This window comes from Callorhinus ursinus, unplaced genomic scaffold (genome assembly GCF_003265705.2).
Source record: "Callorhinus ursinus isolate GAN/ISIS: 27379988/994484 unplaced genomic scaffold, GSC_fseal_2.0 scaffold128, whole genome shotgun sequence".
NCBI classification, from domain to species: domain Eukaryota; kingdom Metazoa; phylum Chordata; class Mammalia; order Carnivora; family Otariidae; genus Callorhinus; species Callorhinus ursinus.
In genome coordinates this window covers 210,355-237,765 of record NW_027397190.1, presented here as the reverse complement: position 1 = coordinate 237,765, position 27,411 = coordinate 210,355, and the positions used below count along the sequence as shown (strand labels likewise).

At 51.7% G+C, this 27,411-nt stretch overlaps 2 protein-coding genes across 2 annotated transcripts; both read left to right on the top strand.

Moving 5' to 3' along the window:
• The first annotated feature begins 78 nt into the window (after positions 1-78).
• LOC112814642 (probable 2-ketogluconate reductase) lies at positions 79-12,905 on the top strand. Its single transcript, XM_025860262.2, has 6 exons — positions 79-225; positions 4,076-4,460; positions 5,205-5,376; positions 6,834-7,012; positions 9,546-9,642; positions 12,698-12,905. The coding sequence occupies exons 2-6, from the start codon at positions 4,079-4,081 to the stop codon at positions 12,852-12,854; spliced, it is 987 nt and encodes a 328-aa protein (XP_025716047.1). The 5' UTR covers positions 79-225; positions 4,076-4,078; the 3' UTR covers positions 12,855-12,905.
• Positions 12,906-13,906: 1,001 nt separating this feature from the next.
• On the top strand, positions 13,907-26,852 carry RBFA (ribosome binding factor A). The gene is made up of 7 exons (XM_025860261.2): positions 13,907-14,097; positions 16,688-16,730; positions 17,169-17,345; positions 17,868-17,980; positions 20,509-20,593; positions 24,910-24,983; positions 26,129-26,852. Exons 1-7 carry the CDS (start codon positions 13,937-13,939, stop codon positions 26,490-26,492), a joined length of 1,017 nt encoding a protein of 338 aa, XP_025716046.1. The 5' UTR covers positions 13,907-13,936; the 3' UTR covers positions 26,493-26,852.
• The last annotated feature ends 559 nt before the right edge of the window (positions 26,853-27,411 follow it).

The window sequence follows — 27,411 nt, the reverse complement described above, 5'->3', positions numbered from 1 at the left end:
GGGGCGGGCCAGGAGCAGGGAGCAGGTGCGAGATTGCTGCGCTCGGTGACCTCTGGTGTTTACTGTGAAGTAGGTGCTCCGGAGTCTAGGGTCTTTTTATCTTTTTTTTATTATTATTATTTTTAAAGTAGGCTCCACGCCCACCTGGGGCTTGAACTGACCTGAGATCAAATCGCTTGCACTACCGACTGAGCCAGCGAGGCGCCCCTGCGGTCTTTTGAAAAGGTAAACGTGCCCCAGGGGTGTCGCCTGGGCCAGCGACTGAGTCAAACTCTGCGACAGGGGTGTTGCTGTGACCTTGGACCTCACCTGGAACAGGTGGGCCAAGTAGAATTCTAATACCCACCCAGACCTGCATTGCTCAATCCTAAAGATTTAGCAAGGAAAATCCGACCTCATTTATACCTGCCTCCTGCAGAGAGGACTTAAGGCAGCTCCAGGGACTCTGCCAGAATCTAAAGATCAACTTGGACAGGGATTTACTATTTTTCTAAGCTCTAGGCAATGGCAGATTAAACTTTATTTCATTTATTTATATTTTTTTAAGGATTTTATGTATTTGACAGAGAGAGAGATCAGGAGCAGGTGGAGTGGCAGGGAGAGGGAGAAGCAGACTCTCCCCTGAACAGGGAGCCCGACGCAGGACTCGATCCCAAGACCCGGAGATCCTGACCTGAGCTGAAGGCAGACGCTTAACTGACTGAGCCACCCAGGCGCCCCGTAATGGCAAGATTAAGCTTTACGTAGATAAGATTCAGCTACCCATACCAGATTTATAATTTACTCACATGAATTCAGTTTTTTCTTTTAGTGTTTAGCAAGCCCTGCCAGGCCATTTCTCTCTCTCTCTCTTTTTTTAAGATTTTATTTATTTATTTGTCAGAGAGAGAGAGAATGTGTGAGCACAAGCAGGGGGAGTGGCAGGGGCAGAGAGAGAAGCAGGCTCTGGGATCATGACCCGAGCAGAAGGCAGACGCTTCACCGACTGAGCCACCCAGGCGTTCCCTGACAGGCCATTTCTCAAAGCACCTGTTTGTTTGTTTTTTTTAAGTTATATTGGATTTGCTGATACCTGGTGACTGGAGAAAGGACACGTAAAAGGTGAAAATGGTGCCGTTTTTAGTAACCCTGAACAGCAAACACTGTCAAGGAATCCGGAAACCCTTTGGCATGTCTTAACCTTTTAGGTCCATTATCTAGTCAAGTGCTGATTAGATCATTCCCACCTTACTCCTCATTAAGGAGAATTCTTGTGTTCCTAACTCTTTTCTGAGCCTCGTTTGTGCAGAATCTGGGCCCATGGTCTGTGTGGGGGACCGAGAACAAACGACTTTGGTTTTGGACTCACGGAAGGAGCGGGACTGCTGGTAGTGAGACAGGGGGCTTTGACGGGGTTGGAGAGAAGATCAAAGCTAGCGGTGTGGATTTGAGGTGAATCTTGCACATTGGGGAAGAGAGGACAGTTTGGGGGGTATTGGGCCCATCTGTCCAATGTTAAGGGAGAAAAAGGCATGAGAAAATAGGATTTTAAGAAATTCTACTGTGGGGGTGCATGGGTAGCTCAGTTGGTTAAGCATCTGCCTTTGGCTCAGGTCATGATCCCAGGTCCTGGATCGAGCCCTTCATTGAGCTCCCTGCTCAGTGGGGAGTCTGCTTCTCCCTTTCCCTCTGCCCCTCTCCTCTGCCCCTCTCCCCTGCTTGTATGCTCTCTCTCAAATAAACAAAATCTTTTAAAAATCTTAAAAAAAAAGAAATTCTGCTGTGTTTTATGAATTCAATCTCCCTCTTTGGTGTAGTCTGTTAATTTTTAGAGACTTGGGAAATAAACTTGTTCAGGTTGAAATGTTAGTAACTTCCGTTTGTTGAAAGCTTACAGTTGGTTCTCCAGGCTCTACATGTTCTCTTGCTGCTGGGGCCACCAGCAAGGCTGTGTGTTGCCAGCCTTTTATGTTTGAGGAAAGTGAGTTTCAAAGAAAAGCCCAGCCCAGCAGAGCGGTTGGTTTGAACCCAGAGCCCAGCTTGTCTAGACCTAATCCTGCTTTGTTTTCCTTTTGGAGGAAAGTTATAAAATATTAAAAATATCGGGTGCCTGGGTGGCTCAGTTGGTTAAGCGACTGCCTTCGGCTCAGGTCATGATCCTGGAGTCCCGGGATCGAGTCCCACATCGGGCTCCCTGCTCGGCGGGGAGTCTGCTTCTCCCTCTGACCCTCTTCCCTCTCGTGCTCTCTATCTCTCATTCTCTCTCTCTCAAATAAATAAATAAAATCTTTAAAAAAATATTAAAAATATCTTTAGTTAGGAACAAGGATCATAAAACCTTATTTAATCCATTTGGCAGATAATAACCTATCTTTTACTTTCACAATAAAAAGTGGTCTTATTACTTAGTTACTGCTGCATATATAACAAATTACCTAAATTTCAGTGGCTGTAAAAACAAACTCTATGACCTCCCAGGTTTTTGGGTCAGGAGTCCAGGAGTGGCTTACCCAGGTGGTTCTGGCCCAGGATCTTATGAAACATTAACGGAGGGTTGGCCAGGGCTGTGGTCACCTCCCTGCTCACCAGGCTGTTGGCAGGCCTCTTAGATCTGCTTCCAAGCTCACTCACATGGGTGTCTGCACAGGGATGCCTTCCAGCATGGCCCTGGCCTCCCCCAGGAATGGGAGAAAGGGAGCCCACAGGGTGACCTCCCATTGCTTCTGCTGTCTTCTCTTCACTTGAAGCACCAGGGTTGGGGTCACGCAAAGATGTGGTTGACAGGAGGGGGATCTTTGGAGGCCATCTGAGAGGATGCCACCACAGCTGAAAGGTAGAAATAAAGACCCAAGTAGGATAGGGAGGAAAGGGGGCGGGATGGAAGCATTGGTAACTTCAGAGGTGTGGGTCTGTTGCCCTCAGGTATTATAGGGATTTGTCCAAGAAATAAAATGAATTCCAGTGTTGATGTAATTTAGAAAATCTAAAGAGTAACTGCAATGATTTATGAGAAATACGTATTTGGTTGTTCAGATGATCAAAATATACCTGATGTATTTGGTCTTTATCCAGTTCCTGGAAACGCTCTGTACCAGAAAGGGGACATGGTCTTAATGAAGTGACTTTGGGACCCCACCCCAGGGCGAGGTGGGCTGCCAGGAGGACCGACCTTGTGATCAGAGGTTGGACGTTTCAGCCCCATCCCTGACCTCTGGGGAGAGGACGGAGGCTGACTCCGCCAGTGGCCAATGATTTCATCAATCCCGGCTACGCAGTGAAGCCTCCATAGAACCCAAGAGGTCAGCTTTTTGGTCCTTTCTGGGGACCTTCCACGCTTAGGAACCAGAACTCTTCTACGATGAGCCGGCCCCAAGCTCCATGACGACAGAAACTCAGCTGTCTGGCACCTCACTGTTGGTGTCCTTTATCATGTCCTTTAAGGAACTGGGAAGCACAAGGCAGTGCCCCCGAGGTCTGTGAGCCGCTCTGGTGACTTCGAAGAACCTAAGGAGGAGGTGGTTGGAAACTCCAATCGGCCAGTGGGTCAGAAGCACAGGGAGCGGGGGCGCCTGGGTGGCTCAGTCGTTAAGCGTCTCCCTTCAGCTCAGGTCATGATCCCAGGGTCCTGGGATTGAGCCCCACATCGGGCTCCCTGTTTGGCGGGAAGTCTGTTTCTCCCTCTCCCACTTCCCTTGCTTGTGTTCCCTCTCTTGCTGTGTCTCTCTCTGTCAAATAAATAAATAAAATCTCTTAAAAAAAAAAAGTAGAAAAAAGAAGCACAGGGAGCAGCCTGGTGGCAGTGACTGGTGTTGGAAGGTGGGGTGGGCAGTCTTAGAGGACTCAGCCCTTAACCCGTGGGATCTGATGCTATCTTTGGGTAGATAATGTCAGAATTGAGTTGAATTCTCGGACACTGGGACACTCAGCTGGTATCCTGAGAACTGCTTGGAGTTGTGGGTGGGGGAACCCCCATGTTGGAAATTGGGTGCTCGGAACCCTAAAAGAGCACAGGCGGAGTAGCAGGGAGCTACAGGAGCGTACTGATTGTTCTTTTAAAGATGATTTGACGGCAGAGACTGTGCTTGTCTTCCTGCAGGCCATGGGGGATCAGGACTTACCTGGTGTGTTGGTGTCTGGATTGGAGGGATCTTATGGGATATGTGAAGATCACGTTGGAGATCTGCAGAAACACTTTAATCTCATTACCTTGCAAGAATTTTTGGAAAATAAAACGCAATTTGGCCCAAAGATCCAAGCTGTATATATCTGGGGAGGAAGGCCAGCTATTGACCAGGAGCTCCTGGGGAGCCTGCCCTCCTTGAAGATAATTGCCAGCGCAGGAGTAGGTCTCGATCACCTGGACCTGAAGCTCATCGCCAGCTTTGGTGTGAAGGTAGCCAACACACCACAGGCCGTGTCCAACCCCACGGCAGACATGGGGATGGCCTTACTGCTGGCTGCAGCTCGCAGGGTCGTGGAAGGTAAACAGCCATTGGAGATGCTGGTTTTCCAAAGAGAGTAGATGACAGATCATAACAGAGATAACAACGTAATTTTATCTTCCAACAAGTCTTTCCTGGGCCCTGACTTCTTCACACTGTATCCAGGACTTTGTTGCACTCGGGAATCGGGCCCACTCAGGCTGTCTGACAGCAGCCCTGTCCACCCCTCACCAGCTTCCAAGTTCCCTTGACGGTGGAAGTACTTTCAGCATCTCCATGGAAATGCCCTGGGGGTCATTCCTTGGTTAATCAGCAGTCTCTGCTGGGGTGAAGGCCTCCGAGTAAGAAGGCAGGACCCCTGTACACCCCAGACGTCTCTGGGAGGGTCCCCAGGAAGGGCAGCAGAGCAGTTCAGCCCTTCCCCCGCCCTCCCCGGGGGACTCCTCCTCAGGAAGACGCCTGAGGAAAGGGGAAGCAAGAACCAGGCTCTTTCTGGTCTGGCTGTGTTTCATGCATGCACACACACACATACCACCAACAGATTTTAACCAGAAGGCCTTCCTTAATGTAAAAGAAGTTGGTGTTTTAAAGCTTTCTACCAGAATGCTCTGGTTTCGTTACAAGGAAATTGCTGTTTGTCCCCACCCCCCCCTTCAGCCCTTGCAGAAACCTTTGTGGTCAGAGAGGCGTGAGCGCCGCAGGGTCAGAAGGCCCCAGGGAGGGTGTGGGCTTTCTGTGTGTGGTGCCATCCCCACCACTCACTCTGTACCTTTTATATTTTAGGTCATATGTTGGCCAGTGCACCAGATACAGAGACATTTTCTACAAATTGGGTGGGTCAAGAGGTGACGGGGGCCACTCTGGGACTCATTGGCATGGGCAGCATTGGTTATAAGATTGCTCAGAGAGCCAAAGCATTCGAAATGAAGGTTCTGTATCACAACAGGAGACGCAGGTAAACATTCAGAAAATGGACCTGAAATCAACTGAGCAGAACTTATACCATCACTGCCTTCAGTATGGCTTGGATATAGGATCCCCCCGTTTTTCATAAGACTCCCCTGCTCTTTCTCTCCAAAAAAATAAGGATGATGGTCAAGAAAGCGATGGTGATTACCTAGGAATGTGGCTGAGAATTTTTTTATTGAAAACATTCACCAGAATAAATTTTAACTCACAATTGTATTTTTTAAATTTCCAAAGTGAAAGGGAGAAACTGTCCATACCCACTGAGCAACTTGACTGGTCCCTTTAATACTGATGGACGTGTTGGCTCTCAGTGAGGGACCTGCGTCCTTGAGTGTGCAGGCTCTCCCTCAGCCCAACGCCCAGGCTTGTTGGCTCCATCTCCAAACAGCCTTCAGACCTGCCTGTTCTCTCTCACCTCATCAATGCCACTGGCTCAGGCCCCGTCCTTTCTCACCTGAAATACATATTTCTCCTACGGGACTGCTCACTTCTGCTCTTGAACCTCCAGCCCTCCTTGCAAACCAGCCAGATGATGGCCATTGTTTACAGCCTTTCAGGGGCCTCCCACTGCCTGTGGACCACATTCCCAGCTGGTGAGGAACTCCTGGAGGCATGGTGAGCTGGGAGATTGTCTTTTCAGTCAGTGTTTGCACCATGGACGGTGGACTTAGGTGTGACAACTTTCCTTGTGATGAACACGTGCACACAGAGGCCAGGCTTCTTGCAGGACAAAGTGTGTGATGTGGGCATGGTATTCATCCTTCCTCGGGGCTGTCCCCTGACCCAAACAGGGGGGGACTGTTAGGAGAGAATTTGTGTAATTTGGAATTCTGTATTTATAGAGCCGTGGCGGCTGCCCAGGATGCTGTGACCTCTAGGATCTTGGAATCTCTGCTGAATAACCAGCTGTTTGGGGTGGCCCGAGCAGGAATTAGGATTGAACCAAAACAAAACACAAAAGTCTGCCTGCTTCAGACTCTGGAATCCTTGCTTTCTGCATGATAAGCAGCATTCCTAGGCCCTAGGCCCTCTCCTGTTCTGTTTGTGTGTTTTCTGGAAACCTAGATGTGTTTGCCCACATTAGTGATGCTCTGTGGTCACAGAAGTACATGCTCATGCTCTGGCTTGAGTGGAACCTACTTCCTTTCAGTAATGTTCTGTGGTCATCGAGCATATGTCTGATGCACTGTTGGGCTTGTACCAGGCTCTGGGGGTTCAAGTGACAAGCAGCTCCTGGCCTCAAGGAGCCTCAGTCTGGTGTGAACTCCCACAGACCCCGAGGCCTCTCCTCCAAGAACCCAGAGGTGCCCACGGGGTTCCCATGGGTCCTGGACCCAGTGGTGACAGGCCGCATTCTTGGCTTGCCTCAGAACCTCCTTCCTGGGGCAATGTGATGAATTTCTGATTGGAGAACATAGTTTTTCTTCCTTGTTCCCTTCATAGGAAATTAGAGGAGGAGGAAGCTGTTGGTGCCACTTATTGTGAGAGTCTGGATGATCTGCTTCAGCGATCAGACTTTGTGCTGTTGGCTGTGAGCCTGACGCCCCAGACCCAGAGGCTGATTGGGAAGAGGGAGCTGAGTCTGATGAAGCCCACAGCCATTCTCATCAACATCGGCAGAGGTACTGTCTCCACGGACCACGGGCCCGGGGGCTGGACAGTCATGCGGGAGGAAACGGCCAGGCCATGCAGCTCCTCCAATCTGCCTTTCTCCCGATGGCTGTGGCGTCCAAAAGTCCACAGAGACCGGGGGTGGGGGTGGGGTGCTGAGTTGGAAGGAGTCTACTTCCTGTTTAGAGATATTTCTGATTTTTGTTTTCACTTCATTTTGAAACTCAAATTAATAACAAAAAGGATGAGAATGTTACAATATGGGGCTTTCACAGCCCAATTTGGGCATCTACTTGGGGTAGGGGCATTATAGTTTTGTTTTCCAGATGTAATTAAGCAAAATTTATGGGGATGAATTTTCTGAGCCTTCACTTTAAAAAATAAGTAACTTAGTTTGGTTATTCAACACTTATGTAGTGCTTTGTGTTTATATACAAGACGTAGTTGCATGTGTTGTGGGTTGGTAGGTGTGGCATTTATAAAGAATCTGAGGATCAGTGCTGCTTGCTGTTAGACATCCAGGCCAGGCACCTCTGTGGGGTTTGGAGCCAGAGGACGTGTGACACCTGGGGCTACCAACAGCCATGCGTGTCTTATCCGTAAAACGAGGAAAACAGTGCTTGCCACCAGAGATTGTAGTTTGTAAGCAATACAGTTTTGGTCATTCGGCTGTGGTCTTCATCCACAGCGCCTGGCTCTCTGCTCCCCAAACCCTCAACATTTCCCAAGTGTTGAGAGTGATAAAGGTGTCTTTTGTTAATGAAGGCGACTTTTGGAACCCACGCACTCAAGCTGCCAGGAGGTCCAACCATGTGATCAGAGGGCTGGAACTTTCGGCCCCACGCCTGACCTCTGGGGAGGGGAAAGGGCCCGGAGGTTCAGTCAGCCAACGGCCAATGATTCAATCAATCGTGGCTATGCAAAGAAGCCTCCATAAAAACCCAAAAGGGCTGGGTTCGGAAGCTTCCGGATTGGTGAACGCCTGGAGACTGGGAAGAGTGGCTGTCAGGACAGGGCATGGAAGCTCCACACCCGTTCCCCAGACCGCTCCCTGTGCACCTCTTCATCTGGCTGTTGATTCTACCCTTTGTCATACCCTTTAACAAACAGGTAAACGTGTTTCCCTGAGTTCTGTGAGCCGCTGCAGCAAATTATGGAGGAGGTCACTGGAACCGCCAATCTGCAGCCAGTTGGTCAGAAGCACGAGTCAGAAGCCCTCTCCTGACAGCCACTCTTCCCAGTCTCCAGGCGTTCACCAATCTGGAAGCTTCCGAACCCAGCCCTTTGGGTTTTTATGGAGGCTTCTTTGCATAGCCACGATTGATTGAATCATTGGCCTTCATTGGCCGTTGGCTGACTGAACCTCCGGGCCCTTTCCCCTCCCCAGAGGTCAGGCGTGGGGCCGAAAGTTCCAGCCCTCTGATCACATGGTTGGACCTCCTGGCAGCTTGAGTGCGTGGGTTCCAAAAATCGCTGTGTCCCTAACCTGGGGAGGTGGTGTGTAAAGTGAGACAGGCCCAGGCCTGAGACTGGGACTTCCGACTAGTGTCTGAATTTGGGGGCAGGAGGCGGTCTTATAGGACTGAGCCCTTAACCTGTGGGATCGGATGCCATTTCCAAGGCAGACAGTTGTGTTGCAACTGAATTGTGTTGAAGTCTCAGACACCTTGCTGCTATCCCAAGAATTGCTTGGTCTTGTAGAAGGCCTCCCCCCCATGTTGGAATTGGGTTCGGGAACCCAAAAAGAGTTGGTGTTGGAAGAGCAGAAAACCGCACAGGGCTAAGCTAACATGCTTGAGAGTTCTCTGAAAATTCAGACCCTGTAGGTGAGCCAGAAGGACCATTGCATTAGGTAGTTTCAGTAATGTCCGAGGCTGGTGAACATACTCAAGATTCTGGAAAACCTGCCCAGGAAAGGGCTGTGGGATGAGGCATCTCCAGCAGCAGCCCTCCACACACCAGGGGCGCTCTGTGTTCTGACCAGCAGGCTGCCCCTCCATCGGTCAGAGGAAAGGATGCTGGCGTTCGGCTCCTTGCCAGTCTCTACCTCAAGGAAGGGGTTTTCTTCTCAGCTTCTGCTCTTCTGTATTTGAAATGACAGTTGTCGATTGTGCTTGTGGTTTAGTTTTTAAAGTGTGTTTGCAGTGTCTGGGAGCTGTGTCCCTAACCTGGGGAGGCGGTGTGTAAAGTGAGACAGGCCCAGGCCTGAGGTTAAACAAACCTGAGCTCAGATCTGGGTTGCTATGTTAGGAGCTGTGTGAGCTGGGGTCAGGCCTCAGTTCCTCACGTGTAAAACGAATGCTGGCTTTGCCAGGTTCTTGGAGGATTCAGTGAGATAGTGCGTGTGCAGGGCTTAGCACACTGCCTGGCATGTGGCAGGCTTGCCACGTCTAATAATGAATTGGCAGAATGAAGCTCACACGTTCTTTGTCAGACATTTGACAGGACCAAGACATGTTTGGAATAGCAGCTACGGTGACCAAAGCGTCCTTCCCAGGTCCTGCCCAACCAGAGTAACGCAGAGGCCTTGTCTCGTTGACTCAGGTCTGTTAGTCGATCAGGACGCGCTGATGGAGGCTCTTCAGACTGGGATCATCAAAGGGGCAGCGCTGGACGTGACGTACCCGGAGCCCCTGCCTAGGTAAGGAAGCCAGACAGAACCGCCATCTCTCTCGAGGCACAGAGGGCACTCCTCCAGCAGTCACTGCTTTTGGCTTTTGCAGCCGTGTTAAGTCACAAACCGGCGGGGTCTTGGCCATGGAGGGGTCCGAGCAGGCCTCTGGTGACCTGTCCGGTTCTACAGATGGCCAGACATCTGTTTCAACATCTCCGTGCACAGGGAGCTCTGGGCTTTCGGGCAGCAGCCCCCATGGGTGGAGACTGCACTGGACAGTCTTGCTCCTATCCAACCAGAACAGTCCTTGCCTTAGCCAGTGACCCTGATTTGCCCCCTGGAGCATCAGAGTCTCTGACCATTGTCCTCTTTACAAACCTTGTGTATTGTCCAACAACTGCCAGGTGTCTGAGATTAAGTATCTTCAGGTCCCTCGATCACAGCCGAAATGGTAGCATTTCCAGTCACCTTATCATCATTAATGCTTCTAGCACTTTAGTTTTTGAGGTCCTTTGATAATGTGCTCTCAAGACCTGAACACAGGCTTCATGTTGGGGTCTGACCACGCAGGTTGGTTTCACAGCGTGTATTCCTAGCAGGCCCATTGCATTCTTAGTTCATTCCATTTTTAGTCAGCAAAAATGGAAATTATTCCCTCAATTGTCTTTTAAATATATGTGTGGAATTTTACATTTATTTCTGTTTAATGTAATTTGCTTCTGTGTCTTAAGGACATTTTATTTTTATTTAAAAGATTTTAATTATTTGTCAGAGAGAGAGAGAGCACAAGCAGGGGGAGTGGCAGGCAGAGGGAGAAGCAGGCTTCCTGCTGAGCAGCGAGCCCGATGCGGGGCTCAATCCCAGGACCCTGGGATCATGACCTGAGCTGAAGGCAGACACTTAACCGACTGAGCCACCCAGGCGCCCCTGTGTATTTTTTGAGAGAGAGAGAGGGTGCATGGAGCATGCACGCATGCATGCATGGGGGGGGCAGAAGGTGAGGGAGAGTCTCACGTAGACGCCCTGCTGAGCCCCAACTCCAGGGTCTCCATCAAGAGTTGGACACTCCACTGACTGAGCCACCCAGGCACTCCATGCTTGTGTTTTGACCCATTGATCCAGCCTGTTGGGACTGGAGTCTTGATTCTGTCATTTATTTTGAATCTTGGTGTCATTCATTTAGCCAGGTTTGATTCCTGCAGCTTTGATTTCTGTCTAGTAAGCAAATTACTGTCGGCTGGATGTTTGACATTACAACCAAATTTAGTATCTTAAGTTTATCAAGACTGACCATAGAACTTATATTTCTGAAAAAAAAAACAAACAAAAAAACCAAGTTTATTTAGAATAGTTTCTCAGAATGTGGTCTGGAGACCCTTTGAGGGGTCTGTACAGTCATAATTTTTCAGATGTTTCAGTACAGACTGATGACATCATCACTCTGACAACTAATGAAATGTGCGCTTCTGTTATTGTATTAATCTTTTTTTAGTTTTAATCTCTAATACAATAAATGTTGACAGATACAACCCATAAAAACAAATTTTTTTTTGTGATTCTCAATTTTAAGAGTGTGAAGAGGGGCGCCTGGGTGTCTCAGTCGGTTAAGTGTCTGCCTTCAGCTCAGGTTGTGACCCCAGAGTCCTGGGATCAAGCCCCGTGTCAGGCTCCTTGCTCGGTGGGGAGTCTGCTTCTTCTTCTGCCTCTCACTTGCACTCGCTCTCTCGCTCAAATAAATAAAATCTTAAACATTTTTAAAAAGAGTGTCAAGAGGTCCTGGGGTGCATGGCTGGCTGTCGGTAGAGTGAGCAACTCTTGACCGCAGGGTTGTGAATTCAAGCCCCACATTGGGTGTGGAGCGTACTTAAAAAAAAAAAAAATTTAACAAAAAAAAATATTGACCTGAAGAGACTACCGAGACCAAATGTTTGAGAACCACTTAGAATGTAGAACAAAAGAATGTCAATATCAATTAAGAAGCATGAGCATTCTAGACAGTTGTCAATTTATTCAGAAACCTAGAAGCTTAGGGCTCACCTGTTGCCTAGTCTGCTGAATGAGCTTTTTGGTAGCTTCACTAACAAGTCACAGGGCAAGGACAGGGGTCTCTCCCAAAGCTTGTCAGTTATCATGTGACTTAAATCTCAGCAATGCCAGCGTTGCAATGTTGTGCTGGTACGATTCAGTTTCATGATATGACAAATCAGGTCTTGCCTGTACGCCAAATACTCTGGACAGGTGGTGTTACAATTGGCCACGACTCCATTATTTCTGAGTTCTGAGTCGTGTGGACAGCCTCATACTGAGACTGGTGCCCGGTGTCTGTTAGATAGTAGGGCCCACCTCCTTCCTAGCAGGAGAAGGAAGTGTTTTTCTGAGGAGTGTCTGCCCTGCTGACAGTATTATAGGCTCTGTCTTTCAGTTTGATCAGCCCTGGGGGCAAGGACAGTCATGGCGCAGTGACATAAATTACAAGTGCCCCCAGAGAATTTCCGCAGGTTTGGGGCCCATAAGATTCCCAGAGGATGGAGGCTGACTGCTGCGGGCTTACTTTGGCCTTTGTATTAGAACAGCCCAGAGGCCCTGCCGGGTCAGGTCACCGCCCTTTCCTAGTGCTGGTTGCTGGGGTTACCACCATTGTTGGAGTCCCCCTGACCCCCTTCACTAACACTTCCTTCTTTTTCCGGCTGACTCCCATCCGCTGCCTGCTTCCGGGAAGAGAACGCCCCCTAACCCAACTCCAGTTGCTCTTTCCCCTCTGAAGGCCACTACTCATTAAAGGCACATTCAGCCTGTCCCATGATGCCTAGACTAGCATCCAGATCCCCAGGGGCCTCTCCTGTTTGGTGGGCCAGTGTTGTTTAATCCACCCCGTCGGGCCACTGTGCTCACGGCCCGGGTGCCACTACGGTACTTGTCCTGCCCCCCGAAATGCTGCGCCCCCACCTACGGCGTTAGACGAGGGGTGGTCATGCTGGCAGGCTACCCGCAGCCTCCCCTTCTCAGCGTGAGGGTATCAAGCCGTGAAATCAGAGACACCGAACCACGCTTAACAGATTTCATCAATTCATCTGCGTTTCAGAGACCACCCCTTATTGAAGTTGAGCAACGTCGTTCTGACGCCTCACCTCGGAAGCGCTACGCACCAAGCCAGACGACGGATGATGGAGAATCTGGTGCAAAGCATCCTGGCCTCTGTCAGCGGCCTTCCCGTTCCTAATGAAGTGCTCCTTAAGTGATCTCATGTGGGCTAACCAGGGCAAGGACAGATTAAACGGGAAGAGATCTTATCTTGCGTATTCACTAGAGTCCATTCCATAGATCGGTTTGTATTCTTCTGGCCAAAGGGTGCCTGGCTGGCTCAGCCGGGGGATGTCAGGGTCCTGTTTGAGGCCCCACCCGGGCAGCGGAGCTCAGGTAAGTAAATACATCTAAAGAAACGTTTGAATTCTCTTGGCCGAAAAACCTTAAGCGCAGTAATGCTGTCCACGGAGAGCTCGCTCGGCGCCGGGCCCCCTCGCTCACGCCCTCCTCCGGGCAGCTCTGAGGGCAGCTGTACGTCGCCGAGGGAAGCGCAGCACAGCGGCTGGGGCCCCGTGCACAGCGGGCAGACGGCCGCCCTCGGAGTGAGCCCCGGGCTGGGTCCGCCTCTCCCCGGGGGCCCTGCCGCCTTCCCGCCTGCCGGGGGCCAGTGTCCCTGCCGTTCTGGCCTTCCGGCCACAGCGTGCGCGCGCCCAGTTCCCTCGAGGCCTGCGGCCCCGGTCGTGCGGGCGGGAGGGGCGCGGGGCGTCGAGCCGGGCGGACCCCCAGGCTCGGGCCTGCCTCCTTCTGGAGCGCACAGGAGGCTGCTGAGGCGGCGGGGGCTCCTGGATCGTCCGCACCTCCCCTCCCCGCTCGCATCTTCGGCCCGGGGGCGCGGGCGAGGCCGGGCGCACTCCCCCAGTCGGCGCAGCGGCCGGACCGCCGGGGCCAGGCGCACTCCAGGCGGCGCACGGACGCTCGCGCTCCCCGCCGGCCCCCGGGTCTGCAGGCCCCGCCCCCCGACGTCGCCCCGCAACGCCCCGGCCTCTCGACCCCGCCCCGCTCTGGAGGCCCGCCGTGCACCACACGGCGCCCCGAAGGTACGTCGCCCCGCCCCTACGTCGCTCCGTACGCGGGTCGCCCCGCCCCAGATGACACTGCGTCTCCGAATTCACCTCTTTCCGCGTGCTTCTGCTTGGTCCCACGGCCCCGCCCCGCGTCGGCCCCGCCCCGCGTCGCCTCACGTCCCCACGCCCCGCGTCCCCCCACGTCGCCCCGCCCCGGCGCTCTGGCCGCAGCCATGCGGGTGGGAACTCTCCGACCGTGGGGGCTTCTCGAGGGGCTCCCGGCGTTGTTCCGTGGTCGCTACGCGGCTCTCCTTCCGGGTGGTACGCGAGGCCTGAGTGGCTCGCCGGTCTCTTGCGGCAAGAACCTACTCAAGAAATTTGCTTCGAAAACCAAGTAATGCGCACCTAGTCTGGGTGGGGGCGCGCTGGGCGTGGGGGCGGTGCCCTTGTGGCAGAGGGCGACTGACTTCGGGTAGGGGGCAGGGGCAGTGTCCATGGGGCAGGACGCAGGTTCGGGGCATCTGTCCACGAGAGGGGGGCGGCCCACGGGGCAAGGGGGAGGGGCAACAGGGCGGGGGGCGCGGTGCCCACGGGGTGGGGGGTGGAGTCCACGGGGCGGGGGGCGGGGCTACAAGGTGGGGGCGGTGCCCACGGGGCAAGGGGGAGGGACTACAGGATGGGGTGGAGCCAACGGGCGGGGGCGGGGGCCAAGGGGCGGAGTCCACGGGCGGCGGCGGTGCCCTTGGGGCAAGGGGAGGGCGTCCGCGGGGCGGGGGCGGGGTGTCTGGGGCGCCCGCTGGAGCCCCGTCTCAGCAGCTGGTCAGCAAGCGTAGCTCTTTCTCGTTAGGTTTACGATTATTGCAGAATTGCCAGTAATCCCGCTCGTCACTATTTAACATTTGCTCGGTTTCCCGCTCAACCTTTTCTCTTTATTTATGTGCAGCTGAGGTAACACAGTTTTAAGCTGACGAAGCCCTAACAGTATGTCAGGAACATTTGTTGAGTGTTGTTACCAGCAGGAGTTTGGGGAGTAGACTCATCAGAGAGGGAAAGATATGTGAGCGTTTCTGTCCACCTGAATGTTTTTTTTGTGGGCTTTGAGGAGTTTTCTTTGCTGAGAGGTCTGTAATAAAACAGGTTGATTTCCGTACCACACTTAACTCTGTGGTAGGTACACGTCCGTTTTAATGGACTAGATTTTGGAAACATTTCTAGATTTACAGCGAGGTCGGCGGAGAGTGCAGAGTTCCCGGATACCCGGTGTCTGCTCTGTGATGGGTCAGTGTGGCGTGCTCGTCCGCGAATGAGCCAGGGTTCGCACGGGATTGTGGACTGAAGGTGCGCCTCATTCCCGTTGCTTGGTTCTAACCTCAAGTCCCTCTTCTGCCCCAGGAACCAGAGACCACGTTACATTGAATCACCCTCTCAGGCCCCTCTTGACTGGCCGTCTCTGCCCGTGTCTGATGGCCTTGATGGTTTTGAGGCGCTCTGGTTAGACGTTTTCTAGGGTGCCCCCCGCTTGGGATTTGTTTTCTTGTCGCCGTTGTGCTGGCATTACGGGAGCTTGGGAGGAGGGCTACGGAGGGGTGTTTGTCACGGTCGCTTTCGGCCCTGATGACTGACTGAGGTCATGTCTGTCAGGTTTACCCACCCCCCATTGTGTCCTGTCTTCTTTAGGGGACTTCACCGTGGGCAGGCACACCTGAGGGGTGGGGAGTCGTGCTCTTGAATGCTTGCCCTCCTCCATGAGGCGCGTGTCTTACTAATTTATATCAGCGTGGACTTCAGGGTGTTCACCTAATACTACTTTATTTTTCTCAGATTGTTTTGTCTTTGACCATTGGGAGCTCTTTATTTAGCTCCTTTATTCTTTGGCACATTCATCATTGGGATTTTGTGGCGGCTTTTAAGTTTAAAAACTTTCTTTTTTTGAAGATTTTATTTATTTATTTGATAGAGAGATAGCGAGAGCAGGAACACAAGCAGGGGGAGTGGGAGAGGGAGAAGCAGGCTTCCCGCAGAGCAGGGAGCCCGATGCAGGGCTTGATCCCAGGACCTGGGATCATGACCTGAGCCGAAGGCAGATGCTTAACGACTGAGCCGCCCAGGCGCCCCTAAAAACTTTTTTTCTTAAGGTTTATTTGAGAGAGAGTGAGTGAGTGAGCATGAGCAGTGGGTGAGGGACAGAGGGAGCAGACTCCCCGCTGAGCAGGGAGCCTGACGTGGGGCTTGATCCCGGGATCCTGAGATCATGACCTGAACCAAAGGCAGATGCTTTACCAACTGAGCCACCTAGGGGCCCCTAAAAACATTTTTTAGTACTTCCTTTCTCAGCCCTGGAGTCAGCCATTTCTCCAAGAAGCTCTGTTATTGCAGGACGACATCAGAGGTGATAATCTGAGAGCTGGGGTGTCTGTCCCTTAAGCCTTTTCAGCTGACAAAGCAGAAAATACATTTTTGTTAACCCCTGCATGTACACTTGCCTGTAAACATCTCTGTGTGACCACTGCGTTGATATTCAGGGTCACTTGAGTCCATACTGATGTCCAGCTCAAGTCCACCACCACATGGCTCATCCAGGAGGCTTTGCTTGCTTTCTGTAATCTCCCACCGAAGCAGTGAACCCTCCCGCATCACCACCCATTTTTCTCGTCCAGTCCAGCAAATGCGTGGTTGCATACCCCGGGTACCGTGCTCACATGCAGTTTGGTAGGCCTTCTTTTGAGGTTTTCTTTCTCCACCTTCAGGATTGGAATTGTAGACCTTAAATAAACGTTACCAGGTTGAATTAAAACTCTTTGTCTCCTCTACAACCCATGTTGTTGATTAGAATTCTGAATTTCTTAGTCCTCCAGTAACATCATTTCTGTGCCCAAGTTTAGCCCCTTAGGAAGGATTGTGGTATTGTAGTGTTGAGTTGGTGTGTTTGATTTTATTTTCTTTAATTTGCCACCAGTATCATAGTTCTTATTTTCTCCCCATAGAAAGAAGTTTTGGTATGAAGGTCCTTCCTTGGGCTCTCACTTGGTAAGTACAGAGCAGCTGCGAGGAGCTGCTTTAGGCTCTGGTGGGCATAAGGCTCCAGAAGTCGGCAGAGCTCCAGCCTGGCTGTCGTTCCATTTCCATACTTGAGGACACAAGGTCTGCAGGGGTGGGACTAGAGACATTGGCAGTGTGAATTCTTAGATTTTATTTATTTTATTTTAATGTTTTAAAAATTTTTTAAAGATTTTATTTATTTATTTGATAGAGACACAGAGAGGGAACACAAGCAGGGGGAGTGGGAGAGGGAGAAGCAGGCTTCCCGTTGAGTAGGGAGCCCGATGGAGGGCTCGATCCCAGGACCCTGGGATCACGACCTGAGCCGAAGGCAGACGCTTAACGACTGAGCCACCCAGGCGCCCCAAGAGCAAGTTTAATGTACAGTTGTAATGTTGGCCTTTTTGTCTGTTCTTCTGGATGAAGATTTACAAGCCATCCCAGTTGGAATTCCTAATGAAGAGCACCTCAAAGAAGATCAGGAGGGACGACCACGTGCGCCTGAGGGCACTGAACGGCCTCCTCTACAAAGCGCTGATGGATTTGCTGTGCACCGCTGAAGTGAGCCAAGAGATCTGTGACCTGAATGTGCAGCTCTCCAAGGTAGACTCGGGGGCGGAGTGGGAGGAACGGGGGAGGCCGGCAGCCTAGTGGTTAGGAAGGAGGCCCCACGTCATTCACGAGGTCTCTGAGTTCAGAAGCCAGGTTAAGCATGACCATCTAAGTAGTAAAGATGGGGTGCATGTGTACATGTGTGGTGTGCGGGCACCAGTGGCGTTATCAGCTGCCCAGGACGTGTGTGGGGTAGATGGGTCTGTGTCGCCCTAGACTTGAGTTTAGCCAGAGGGACGTACGGAGGGTGAGAAATAGCAGGTCAGGCATTTCTGATGTGCGCTGTGGGATCGGGGTCAGGGACGTTGAGGTTTTGGATTCGGAGCCCAGCTTCCTCCCTTGTGAGTGAGCGGCAGGAGACGGTGGCTTGTGGCGGTACCCTCTGGAGTGCCCGCCTGTGGGAGGCGGGTGCCTGAAGCTGAAGGCTACGCACCCGTTTTTGTCTCCTGAGTGTTGTGTGCGGGAAATCCACGGGAGGTGAAAGTGATTTGCGGCTGGGGTGGGTGGGCTCAGGTTTCTCTGACTCCAGACTTCTCCACCTGCCGTGTGTACTGGAAGACCACGATCTCCGCTGAGCAGAACACGCACACACAGGCCGTCCTGCAGAGGAGTGCTGCACACATGAGGTGATCTCACCTTGCTCTCTCAGCCCGCCTGCTTCGGCTTGCGTTTCGAATCTCCCCCTTGCTCACTAAGTGTTTTTGCTTTTAAGGAGACTTTGGGAAGCATACTCTTAAATTCCAGAACGTAATTTACACATTCATGTGGGAGGTAGTTTAGGACAGTGGTTCTCAAAGTGTGGTCCTAGACGTCTCGGGGCTCCTGACATCCAGATGTCCCCGTGATCGTTGTAGCCTCATGCCAGCTGCTCACGGGAAAAAGCAGCGCAGTTTTCCTCAAGAATACCCTTGATGAATAAGCAGAAGTTGCTAATTTTATTAAGTTCCAACCCTTGGGTGCATGTCATCTCGGTATGCAGTGGGGAGCAAGCATAAGCTAGCCCTGCTGGCGTGGGACGGTCGTCTTGGGAAACGTGCAGTTGACCTGAGCTGAAGCAGACGCTCCTTCACTGAAATAACAAGTGAGCTAGCTGCGCTTTTTCAGATGCGGTTATTTGATGTTTTCTCTAAAATGAGCAAAGTGAACCTGTCATGTCACACAAAACGACTGTACTTGTTGCCAGTGATAAAATTCAAGCCTTCTTTTTAAACAGTTATTTATCTGGGAGGGAGGGGCAGGGAGAGAGAGTCATCAGCCAGACTCCCTGCCAACACGACCCTGAGATCACGACCTGAGCTGAAACCAAGAGTCAGACGCTTAACCGACTGAGCCACCCGGGCGCCCCAAAATTCAAGCTTTCAAATGAAAATTGACTTTAGAAAACTTGTGTCTACCACTGGGAGTCTGATAGCATTCCGATACTTGAAGACTGGATGAGCCTGGTGGTAACGCTGACTAGTGTAGTGTTGGGTGCAAGCATCTGAAAACCTGGGTAACGGGGGATCCGTAGTCTCCAAGCGAGCAAAACAGGAGGCTACAAAATCAAGTGTAGGGAAAGCTCGACTCAAAGTGCAGGAAGACCAGTGGATTTTAGTGTAACTTTTGACGCTGGCCTGGCTTCAGGTTCCATGGTGCAGCCAGCCCTTAATAAATCATCACTGGTGGACTTTCTGTGGGTTATCAGAGAAGATCATTCTTTTCTGAAGTGCTGTTCACATATTCCTTTTCCAGTTAGGGATCTGTGTGAGGCCTGATTTTCATATATTTCAGCCAAAATAACAACGGCTTGAATGCAGATGGAGAGATGAGAATCCAACTAAGCTAGGCAGTGAAGAAATTTGTAACTAAACAATGCCACATTTCTCAATTTTTTTTTTTTAAGTAGTTATTTTTCAGGATGCCTGGGTGGCTCAGTCAGTTAAGCGTCTGCCTTCTGCTCGGGTCATGGTCCCGGGGTCCTGGGATCGAGTCCCGCGTCGGACTCCCTGCTTGGCGGGGAGTCTGCTTCTCCCTTTGCCACTCCCCCTGCTTGTGCTCTCTCTGTCCCTGACAAATAAATAAATATTTTTAGAAAAGTTACTTTTCGTTAAAAATATGCATGAACACTTAGTGAGTTTGTTTCTTGAAATGAATTAATGTATATTTTTCAAATTCTGAGTTTTGATTTATAGTATGATAGATGTGGACGGATAGAACCCACGTTGACAGAAGCTCCTTGGTGTTCTTACTGATTTTTAACAGCATAAGGAGGTCTTGAGACCGAGCACTTTGAGAACTGCCGAGCTGGGTGATAGTAAAGGAGTTACTCTGTTCCCCCCGTTTGAAGAAATGCAGAACCCTGACAACCGGCACTCTCAGAACTGGGTTCTCCTCTCTGCTTCCCTCCCTCTTCTGTCTGTCTCACTCTGCCTTGTCCATCGTACTCCCGTTTTGTGGAGAAGGGGGTGAGTCCTGTGTGGAACCAGTGTTTTCTACATGCCATCCGCTTCAGCTCTCCTGACATCCGTCCCAGGAGGCCCTAGGAGTCTCTTCCAAATTGCATATCAAAGAGTGCTCAGTTTATTTTTTTCTTGTTAACAGAAACGAGAAAGATTTCCAACAAGTGTTGGCGAGAACAGTATTGTTTTCTGATTAGTTTTAGGTAATCAGAACATCAGCTGAACAGACCATCCCTTTTCCCAGCTCTTGCGATGAGCCAAGGTTTAGCGTACCAGGCTGTGCTGTAACCACTCCCAGGACGTGTTGTCACTGTGGAGAGGCTGTCTGCACAGCTGCTTCACCTCCATCTGCATGCACGAGCGACTCTGCAGACGATGCTGCGTGTCTGACTCGTGCCTCAGGACCTCGGTGTACTTCTGTGGCCTTGTTGCCAGGGAACGTCCACTGGCTGTTGGTGCCCAGACCACGCAGCCCATGGCCACTGCAATGCCCAGGAGGCTTCCAGGCTCAGATCAGGTTGTTTGTAAGGATCTCAAGAGTTGCGTTTAGGCAGTTAGAAACAGTTGGGATGATGTGTTTGGTATCCCTTGTGTGATGTGGCAGTTGGCTAGGATGCCCTGGGCTGACGTTTTCGTGTTTGAAAAATGTGACAGCAGATCTCTTGTTTTACTCTCCATGAGATGATTTTATGTTTTCCTTTCTGCTCTCTCTCCAGGCACCTTTTGATGTCCCAGCAGACCCTGAGGAATGTGCCGCCAATAGTGTTCATTCAGGACAAAGGAAATGCAGCTCTGGCTGAGGTACGGCTCTGAAGTAATGCACTTCCCGTAACAGAAGTTTAGCGGACGAGTACAAACATTCGAATCATAATGGGTACAGTTAAAGGAAGTGATCAATCCCCAAGGGTATAAATGGAAAGTGAGGCTCCCAGGCACCTGTCCCAGCCACATTCCCCAGAGGTAACTGCTTTTTCTGGCTTTTAACGTTTACCACTAAATCTCTGACTAGGAAACCTGGGTTTCTCGACTTACAAACTGTCTTCCTCTGTGGATTCGATATAAGTTACTTTACACTGGATGTTACATTCTGTTAATTATAAGTTAATTATAAAGGTTGCAACCTGTAAGTTTATATACATTTTCTTTCTGTGTGGTGGTTACTCAGTAGTTATTAAGATGTGTTATGCTTTTAAAAAAGTTTACAAAAAACTCCAGTCAGTGGTATTCATGGTATTCATTCATCATTCATATGATAATATAGTTGGGTGGCTGTTACTCACCACAGAACTAGATATTATTTCTTTATTTTTATTTTTTTTATTTAGTTTAAAGATTTATTTGAGAGAAAGCGCAGGTGCACATGAGGTGGTGGGCAAAGGGAGAGAGAATCTCAAGCAGATTCCCCACTGAGCATGGAGCCTGACATGGGGCTCAGTCCCAGGACCCCAAGATCATGAACTGAGCCGAAACCAAGAGTCAGATGCTCAGGTGCCCCAGGACTAGGTAGTATTTAGATCCACAGAGGAAAACAAATCTAAGTGGAAGTTTTCGTTTTTTGTTATTTGTTATATAAGCAACACTGAAAACATTGTATGAATAATTACCTTGATACATGTATGATTTTCCTCACTAGAAAAGGAAACAGGAGTAACGTGACTAGTGCCAGCTTTAGAGAATCAAGTAGAATTTAGATTGTGGGGTGTGCTGGGAAGATGCACGCAAGGGACTCACCCATGCACAGCTGGCGGAGCAGGTGGGAGGAAGTACCACCCACCTGAAGGGAGAGTCCTCTCCCTCATGGCTGGTCCCTCTGTGGGGAGGTAGGTCCTACCTCGCTCTGGGGGCTCCTTTCTAGAAAAAGTCATTGGAAGGGGGGAGGTGCAGGTAGTGCTCAAAGCATCTCGGAGCCGTTCTGTCTCTAGACGGTGCTGTGGGCTCATGGAGGCCACTTGGGCCTGCCCAGCATCTGTCCTCCCGTGTCCTTCCTGTGCTGGGGGCAGAGGGAAGGTTGGGCTTCTGCTTGTCTCATCGTCCTCAGGCGTCTGTGTTCCTGTAGTCAGAAGCTAGCAGAGGGGGCCGGGGGATCTCTGATTGGGGCAGATGATTCGCATTAGTTAGGGTGGTGTTTTTTTGAAATAGGGGTTAAAGTCAGCCAGTAGTAAAGCAGTTTGGATAGACACGCAGTTGAAATTGGGGATTGTGAATGAAACCTTGAGTCTTGTACCTATCCGCTCATTTCTGTATCTTTCGTTGGTTACACGTGTTGAAAAGTCGCAGGCAGTTGGAAATGCCAGGGGCTGGCCGTAGTTGCAACAGCTTACTTTGCATTCTCAGGGTAGCGTTCACTGGTCTGAACATTTGAAGAGCAGTAATGAGCTCTACCCCAAATAGCATTTAGCAGGGCTGGTGTCAGCGCCTGTAAACACATGCAGGGGTGCTTGGCCCGCACAGATGCTGGGGCTTGCCCTTCCCCCAAGAGGTTTCCACTAGTGACCATACCAGGTGGGCCAGAATGACACTGGGGGACCTGCTCTGTGCTGTGGGCCAAGCAGCTGGCAGCAGAAGCTGAGGGTGCGCACATCCCGCCACCTGAAACGAATGTGTGCACACGAGACTCGCCCGGAGTGCTGGCGGCAGGGATCCCTCAGTCAGACTCCCGGGTTATGGGTCAGACTCCCAGACTCACAGGTATGGATCTGACTCCTGGTTACACATCAGACTCCCGGGTATGCGTCAGACTCTTAGACTCCCAGGAACAGGTCAGACTCCCGGGTATGGGTCACACTCCCAGACTCCCGGGTACCTGTCAGACTCCCGGGTACCTGTCAGATTCCCAGGTATGCATCAGACTCCCAGACTCCTAGGTACAGGTCAGACTCCCGGGTACTACGTCAGACTCCCACACTCCTGGGATTCTTGGGTACGGGTTATATTCCCAGGTGCGTGTCAGGCTCCCGGGTACCTGTCAGACTCCCAGACTCCCAGGTACGGGTTGGATTCCCAGACTCCTGGGTATGGGTGGGACTCCCAGGTATGCGTCAGACTCCTGGTTACACGTCAGACTCCCGGGTACAGGTCACACTCCCAGGTACAGGTGGGTGGGTGGACATGCTCCCCTCACCTCGCAGCTGATGTGGAGCCAGAGAAAAGGCCATGTTCCCTGTGGTTCTGTTTATAGAATGTTCAGACAAGGGTGGCTAATGTTTGGGGATGGAAGTCAAACTGATGGCTGTCTTTGGACAAGGGAGTGAGCAGGAGGGACGTGAAGAGGCTTCTGGGGTTCATCTCTGCAACGTCAGGGGAGGAACACCTATGGGTGCAGACGTTTCGTGCATTTGCGAAATGTCCTAGAGCTGTACATGTAACGGTTTGTGTACTTCTCCCGTGTGTTACATTTCAATCAGAGAATTTTTAAAATACTGATTTTTATCATGATTATGAGGAAAAATGTAAAACTAAAAAAAAACAAAAACGCATCAACTACGATACCGGTATTGTGATTTATTACAATATTACACATTGCTTGTTTTCCGGCTGACCGCCAGACTTGTAAGAAGCCAGCGCCTGGCAGAGCACGCCTAACCACACGGGCTGCTTGCTTGTCTTGGTATAGTCGATCCTGAGTCTTCCCTGGAGAGGTCGTCCGAGCAGCCTGATTTCTCTCAGAGGTCAGCGTGGAGCCGCTCCTATCCCTGCAGCCCGTGTGGACGTGTCAGCATCTGGTTGCAGTTGCGTGGAGAAGCTTTGGTGATGCTTGATTTCCAGGCAGTGCGCCAGATGGAGGAGGGCCTGCCTTGGTGCCGCGGCCCCTTCTCTGCGCCCCAGCCCTCACCCTCCCTACCACCCGCTGTAAATTAGTTTTGCCTGGTTAGAATTCTGGAATTCCGCGTACACAGAGGCACATCTGGCTTTATTGCTCAGCGCTGTTTTCGAGATTCACGTTGTCTCATGTGTATGTGGTTCCTTGTCATTAAGTGACCCATTCACCTCTCACGGACATTTGTTTCTTTTCTGTTTTTTTTTTGCGACTGTGAGTAGAGCTGTTGTGAACCGTTGTGGCACGTCTTTGCGTGTTTGAGGTCAGTATGTGGGAGTGGCAGGTGTGTCTGATTTTGAGGAACTGCTGGTCAGATGGGACTGTCTGGACCGCTGGGAGCTCCCGCCTGACGTCAGCGGTCCTGCTGTGCTTGTGGTGGCCCTGCTGGTGCTCACACGTGCATTTGCTTGATGACTGATGTTTGTGAGCATCTTCCCATGCACCCGTTGGCCGTTCTTTGTTTTGTGAAGTCTGTTCAAGTCTTTTGGCCATTCTTGTGAGGTTTGCTTAGTGTGGAGTTGTGCAGAATGGTCGTGTGCAGCACAGGTCCCTTGGCAGGTGCGAGCAGATGTGTCCTCCAAGCTAACCTGGGAGACGTCAGGTCCTCGCTTTGTGGCATTGTCCGTCCTGTTTCTGTTTTCTGTGGACTGGTTTTCTTTTGGTCCTGCTTCTTTTTCCATTTGTGGGTTTTATTGGCGTGCCATTGGTTTGTGATGGTGCTTTGTGCTGTGGTGGAAGGACTGGCTCCGGTCCTGGGCTCTCCTGGGCTTGCCCCACAGCAGGGTGGGGTCTCAGGTGCATGTCCTGGGTACGCAGGTAGGGGGGTGAAGGTGTGAGCTGCCCTCAGTGTCCAGGGAGCAGGGCTCTGTGTGGTGCCCTGACGAGGAGAGCTTTCATTTCCAGGTTAGGCCCTTCGGCCACTGTGCAACTGGATTCACATGCTGGACCCCAGACTGTAACTTTATCGCTAGGGCAGGAGGCTTCCTTTCTCCAAACACATGAATTCTATGGCAAAATTGAAGTATTTTACATTTCATTAGGAATTACTTACTTGAACTAACATTTACCTGGTTTCTTCATAAGTTTGACGTTTACAAGTTTTAAGTGTACTTTGGTTATCAGAGGACATGTGATTTTAAGTAGCAGATGCTTGAAAGCGTCCTCACTGGGAGGTGTCAGCAGAGGGCTGGGATGGGCAGTCGGAAGGCCTGTGTCTGAGCCAGCACGGCGAGGCTTCACACAGGCTCTGATGCCGGTGGTGGAGGTGTGGCTTATCAGGTTACCCTCCATCTGTCCTCAGGTTGATCAGTTACTGGCCGTTGCCGATTTTGGACCCCCAGATGAAAAAGAAGATTGTGTGCAAGATGACGTCAGGTATGTGGGGATGTGATTTTGATTCTTTGGGCAGATGTCCAGGTGTGGAATTGCTATTTGCTACGGCAGCTACAACAGTCCTGCACCCTCAGCTGGGTGTGCAGGCCAGGCCTGGCATTGTGCTCAGGGGCCCAGCTTGGCAGTGGCCTGTGGCCCATCTCAGTGGCAGTGTGCAGCAGCTCCGGCACCTCAGCAAGGCCACTGGAAAGGCCCCTGTGATCCCCCAGAAGTCTAGGCTACAGTGACTCATCAAGGGAGGACGGGTGTCCCTCTCTCACCCTCTTTATCCACTCAGCACAGTTTTCTTGAGTGCGTACTATATTCTTGTTCTAGAAGCTAGGATTCTTACATGAACAGAACAGACGGTGGGGTCTTTGGAGCTCGCATTTTGCTGTGGGCAGGGCCAACAGGGAGCCACAGATGATTGTAGGTCAGGAAGGTCTGGTTGGCTGATGAGGAGGTGGGAGGGTGGGGGCAGCATTGCAGTTTTCAGTCAGGCCGTCACTGAGAGAGAGACGTGAGGACTCGGGTGTATGTGGAGGCCCCATCACAGGTGAGGGAAGAGCTCCAGCAGGCGCTGAGCCTCTGTTCCTTGGACAGGTACCTCAGTGTCCAGGGTACTGTTGGGATCTCCAGCAGGGCCCACAGCCACCATCCTGCCTGCGGGGCTAGAGCAGAGGCCCCAAGCCACGAGGAGCCCAGCCTGTGGGTGTGAGACCTTCCAGAGCTGAGCAGGAAAGGGTTTAGAGGCATGACTTGGCCGAATTTGGGTTTTGAAAGGGTTGCACCAGTTCTGATCTTTTCCTTTGGTTTCTCAAGTAACCTGAGTGATAGATCTAAAAGCCCCCAGCTGTAATTCTGTGAAACTGGCCTGGCACAGTAGCCATGTTTAACTGGGGGAAAAGATGGAAAACATGGCTGGTGGGAGGGGCTGTGCGGGGACCGTGCTGGCCTGCACCATGTGCAGGCTCCAGGAGCACCAGCAGAGTGGCTCTGGACCGGGGAGCCCTGTGCCATACCCCCAGCTTCCCCTGGACTCGGGCAGCCCACAGGCAAGTGGAGGTGGGAAGTGGGAGCGCTCGCCTAGGGCCCACGCTGCCCTGCTGCTTCATTTGTGCTTCACCAGATGCCTCTTCTCCCTCCAGGGGCCCCGGGGCCCTGGATGCTCCTGAGCCGCGAGGCACCCCGGCCTCTGCCACATGCTCAAGTCTGTGTGGGATTGACCACGAGGCGCTCAACAAACAGATCTTGGAGTACAAGAGGAGGAAAGGGCAAGGGCGTAGGACCGTGAGTCCCGAGGAGGCGCGGCTGACGGCTGATCTGGCAACGCAAACGAGAGAGGGAAAGGTGGCACCCTGTGCAGATGGTGACCTCTCCCCCAGGAACCACCTGTTGGTGGCGGCGAGCAGCAACCCCGGCCCTGACCTGGGCAGTGCCTCGGGTGCGGACAGCAGCCTGAGCAGCAGAGCAGGAGGCGGCGAGCGGCAGAGGCAGGAAGGGGGGAGGTGACCGAGGGGTGGGGAGGAGGTGGGTCCTGGGCTCCAGCCGTGTGGTGCAGCCCAACGACACTGGTGGACTGGGAACTTGGGCTGAGAACGGAGATGGTCGTGGGAAGCATGTGAAAGCCTTTCACTTGATGGCAGCAGTCGGTCCTCCTGACTTGGGCACTTGCACACCTTTCTCAGACGTGCACAGACTCTGCCTTAGGAAGGCGGAGCATCTTTGTCTTGTTTGCACGGGTTTCAGCTCACGCCTGAAACGCCGTCCTCACGGTCTACTTAACAATGGCCCCAAGTCCAGTTTTCCCCAGGGCAAGACAGCTGTGGTGTGCTGTCAGAAGGAAGTAAAAAAATCCTTATTCAAGTCTGACCTAGAGAAACATGCTTCTGGGTGTGGGGCACCTCCCCTCCCAAGTACTGTCAGTATCCTGATGCTGAAAACGGTGCCACAGAGCTTACACGATCAGGCACGCATGAGACGGAGCAAGGAAGCTGCTGGCTTGGCTTTTTGGGGGCGCATGACTTGCGCTTTTGTAAACAGTCTCAGGAAGGAAGCATTGCCGTCACCCCAGCCGTGCGGGCACATCCACCGTGCACCTTGTGTGCAGGCAGGTGGCACCGTGAAGTCCTGCCTTTGCCAGCAAAGTGGCCCCCGTTGAGGGGACACATCACAGGTCAGAAGCACCGGGTGTGTTGGTGTCTGGGTGGCATTTGCATGATGCCACCTGACCTGGAAGGCACAGCTAGCTGTGGGTATATGGAGCGTTTCACTTGGGAGTGCACTTGCTGACAACGCTCCTCTTCTGACCAGAGAAGAAACGTCCAGAGGAGGGCTGCACCTGTCTGAGAATACGTGTGGTTGGTTTTAATCAGGTGTGGTAGGTGACCTTGAGACGGCTGCGTGGAAAGGAGTGTTCACTCTTCACAGG